General features: G+C 38.2%; 1 protein-coding gene across 1 annotated transcript in view; it reads left to right on the forward strand.

The window, feature by feature from the left end:
* The window catches only part of LOC136841561 (sphingomyelin phosphodiesterase-like), a 15,008-nt gene extending 11,668 nt beyond the window's left edge, over positions 1-3,340 (forward strand). The window contains exons 12-13 of the mRNA XM_067108544.1: positions 2,103-2,189; positions 3,116-3,340. Coding sequence (XP_066964645.1) covers positions 2,103-2,189; positions 3,116-3,239 — 211 coding nt within the window. The 3' untranslated portion in view covers positions 3,240-3,340. The remainder of the gene's footprint in view (positions 1-2,102; positions 2,190-3,115) is intronic.
* Positions 3,341-4,172: the final 832 nt, after the last annotated feature.

A 4,172-nucleotide genomic window follows, 5' to 3' on the forward strand; every position in this document is an offset into this window, starting at 1 on the left:
TATATATATATATATATATATATATATATATATATGTTTATATATACGTATATATATGTGCGTGCGTATGTATCTACAATTATATATATATTTATATGTGTGTGTGCGTGTGTGTATAACTGATTCACGAAGATATAGAACGTGATGAATGGCTAATGCCACGAAGGAAAAAAGGGACAATGGAGTGGTTGCTAGGCCTTTCGACACAACAGTCCTTTACTAGCAGTCTTGCTACGAAGGAGAAAAGAAACAACGGAGTGGTTGCTAGGCCTTTCGAGACAACGGTCCTTTGCTGGCATATATGGAAGCCTCATACCGGGTGGCTCCAAAAATAATAATTATTGTCATTTTCACCATCTAATACCTAAAAGCGAGTGTATTACTGTGTATTTCTCTGTTGGTACCTACAGGCCCATGTTTCTAGTTGGGTTGCCTGTCTGTCTGTCTGTCAGTATTTTGTTTTTCTGTCTGTAAGAAGGATTCCTTTCAAACTGATGAATGCTTTCATCCCCGTATTGACAAGATTCTGGACAGTTAATTACTTTTTGGTATGTATGTGAATCTGGATCTACATGACCGTTTTATAGTTTGGTATATCGTTCTTGTAACTAACGTATATTTAAAGAAAACACTAGTTTCCTGCTGTTTGTGGAAGAAAATGTGCAGTTACAAAGTACTTAAAAGTATGCTAGTGCATTGGTTGACGTTTTTACTCTGTGATTAACTTTTCTAACGAAAACATAATCTATATTTTTAAAATCCAAGAGGATCTGATCTTGTTTGTCCTCCCCCGGGTGACAGTAAGGGAGACATGATACAGCCACCCACCCCCTGGGGTAGATAGGGGAATGGGAGGGTAAGAGAGACATCCACCCTCCTCCTGCAAACCTGTTTATCCGCCCCAGGTGGGGGCGTGGTAGGTAGTGGATCGGGAGGGTAGGGAAGACAGCAGCCCCGGGTTCCAGCGCGCGTAGTGCATGCCAGCGAGCTCGTTCTATAATAAGCTCAATATGGTTCCATGTATTTTCTCTGTGTGTAATAGTGACATGTTACTAACGATCACCTCCACTTTTAACTGAAAAGGTAGTACAACATGAAGTTACTCGATATATTAGGAGTACGGTGCAATGACAAAAGAGTAATTTGACCATTACCATCATATTTAAGATATTAATTGATTGATTTATGGGAATTTGACTAGAGTGCCAAGCACTGGGGCACTATATGCCATCCAGTGCGTAGGGTAATAATAATAATAATAATAATAATAATAATAATAATAATAATAATAACAAATTTTATTTCAGTTCAAGGCCACGTACATGGAATAAACAAAGTAGAGACAACACACACAATCTAGATACATGAGATAACCTGATAAAAATTGATAATCTGCAATATCCACACAGTTGCTGAAGAAGTAGAAAAAATAGTGTTCATAATGACGGTAATGACATTAATAATATTGAGAATAATAGTAAAAAAAACATTTAAAGTGATAAAAAAAAACAGACTTCATACAATTCATTTCCAGCTAGGGACCATAGGTGGTTACAGAAGTCAGGTCCAGAGGGCTAAATACGAAAATTGAGAATAGTAAACTCTATAGTGATACTAATCACAGTGATATTATAAAAAGAAGATACTAATAATAGCAATAAACGTAGAAATATAATAATAATAATAATAATAATAATAATAATAATAATAATAATAATAATAATAACAATAACAGATTCTGCAAATGACACTTCACAATTGCAAAAACAGAGAATAAGTCATTTATGGAACAGACGCCTCATTGATCCCATCTTTTCCACAGTTTAGATCTTCTTCTTGCCTCACTTCTTAGGATGCTTTGTATGAGCGAATTGCTGCTGTTTCTCAGTCCTTCGACAGCTAGATGGAAGTAAGGAAGTGGGGGAACAGAGGTAAAGTACAAGGTTAAAAAATGGGTGCTGCCAAAAGGGACGCAGCAAATAACCTTGAGTGATGCCTACAGTGCAGCACATGAGATGTACTGACGGCAAATACTCCCCTTACGGGAGTCACATTTGAGAGTATACAGGTACAATAATATAACAATGATCTGTTGTTTCCAGCCTCGAAAACCTATTCCCATCGACGTGGTCTGACCTAGTGGCCCAGATGACACCCGCCAACAGTACAGTCTTCGATAAGTTCTTCCAGTGAGTAGTCTTTGGCGTCCTTGCTCAGCAGTTGCTTAGACAGATGGTCGTTTAACTTGTCTGATTAGCATATCAGTCGATGAGATTAGATTAGCTTAGTAGATGGCATGAATTTTGTAAATTTTTTATGTCAACTACGATTTACTTTCACCTGTGGAAATTAAGCGGACCAGGGTGGATAAAGCAGCCCAAACCTGGTTCTGCCATTGGCAGAAGAAGAATGATAGGGATAGACAGGCGGTCAGGAAGACAGTCACAAACGTCTTAACTGGTGTCAAGTGGGACCTTAGGTGACGAGGCGAAGAAAAAGGGAGCGAAAAAAAGGAAAAAACAGGCCCCTTGATCCAAAATATACATAAAATTTGAAAAACATAAAATGAGTATTCCAGGTTTTCGATGTAGAATGCAGAATACTAGACAGAAGCTACAGTAGTTGCTGATAAAACGCAACTTGGATGTATTTGATTATTCAGGCAATCACAAGATTTTTTTTCTGTAGAAATTTTGCACTTCTAAACAGATAAATCTCACAAATATGAGTTATGTGAGAAATTCAACACCAGTGAAATAGCGCTTTCTTATAACATGAAATTTTAATACTTTTTCCACTTGCATAATAATCTTAACTAAAGAAAGACATACATTCTTAAGGTAACAGCTTTCGAGATGGGAACTTGTTAAGTTTTTTTTTTTTTTACAATGATGTAAAATTAGATTATACATGTTTTGTCCTTCTTTTTTTGGCTTGTTTTGACTTCGACGTAATAAAATCCTGCATCATCCATTCAAAGTGGTACAAACCTAAACAATTTCCTTTTTATCCAGATTTCTCAAACATCGATGATCTGAGTTTTGAAATAATAAAATCCTATTTTTTTTTCTTTCTTTGATATATTCAGACTATTCTCCTTACACTCCTTTCGCAGAAACTACATAAAGGACGCCAGGCCTTACATGGAGGAGGGGTGCGACGAAAAATGCAAATACAACTTGCTCTGTCGTGTGCTGGTCTCTGACAACTCTGATCACTCCCACTGTGAGGGTCTCTGAGTATCTCACAACTGACAAATGCAAGATCATTGACTGTACCATTGTTAGACATAGGAATGAAAGTCCTTCATTGTTAATTAAAGTCCTATATTATTTATAAATGTGCTTCATTGTTTATAAATGTCCTTCATTTGCCATGAAAGTGCTTGCCAATGGTATGGGTTTGGATCCATTCCAGTTACCCCCCGCCAAGTAAAAATTGCGCCGAAGTTTCTTCGGCGCAATCGAGTTTTCTGTACAGCGTATAATGCTATATGAAACTCTCAGCCACGGCCTGGTGGTGGTCTGTGTTGTTGGCACCTATAACGGCGCAGACGCACGATCATGGCTAACTTTAACCTTAAATAAAATAAAAACTACTGAGGCTAGAGGGCTGCAATTTGGTATGTTTGACGATTGGAGGGTGGATGATCAACATACCAATTTGCAGCCCTCTTGTCTCGGTAGTTTCTAAGATCTGAGGCGGATAGAAAAAGTGCGGACGGACAGACAAAGCCGGCACAATGGTTTTCTTTTACAAATCTACGACATTGCCTTCTCAAGTATATGAAAAAGAGCATTTTCCTCATTTGAAAGCACCCCGTAGGGAGGTAGCGCCGTCGGTGCACCTCACGTGGTGCACTGCAGGCATTACCGAAGGTTGTTTGCAAAGTCTCTTCTGTCCTTAGCTGCACCCACTTGTTAACCTTTTACTTTATCTCTGTTCCCACTTCCTTTCCTCCATCTTTCTGCCCACCTTAAACAACGAATGGCTGAAAGTGCCCCAGTGTTTGTCTAATCTTATAATTTTCCTAAATCAATCAGTTCTTTAAAAGCACAAAAAGTTTCTTCCTCGATACACTGGTTCCTGGAACACTGGTCAGAAGAACAAATCACAAATCCCAGTTTTGTCAGTTCAGGCACTGCCTTTCCTATTGCAATCATCATCTCTGA

Source organism: Macrobrachium rosenbergii, chromosome 9, assembly GCF_040412425.1.
Source record: "Macrobrachium rosenbergii isolate ZJJX-2024 chromosome 9, ASM4041242v1, whole genome shotgun sequence".
Taxonomy (NCBI): Eukaryota; Metazoa; Arthropoda; class Malacostraca; order Decapoda; family Palaemonidae; genus Macrobrachium; species Macrobrachium rosenbergii.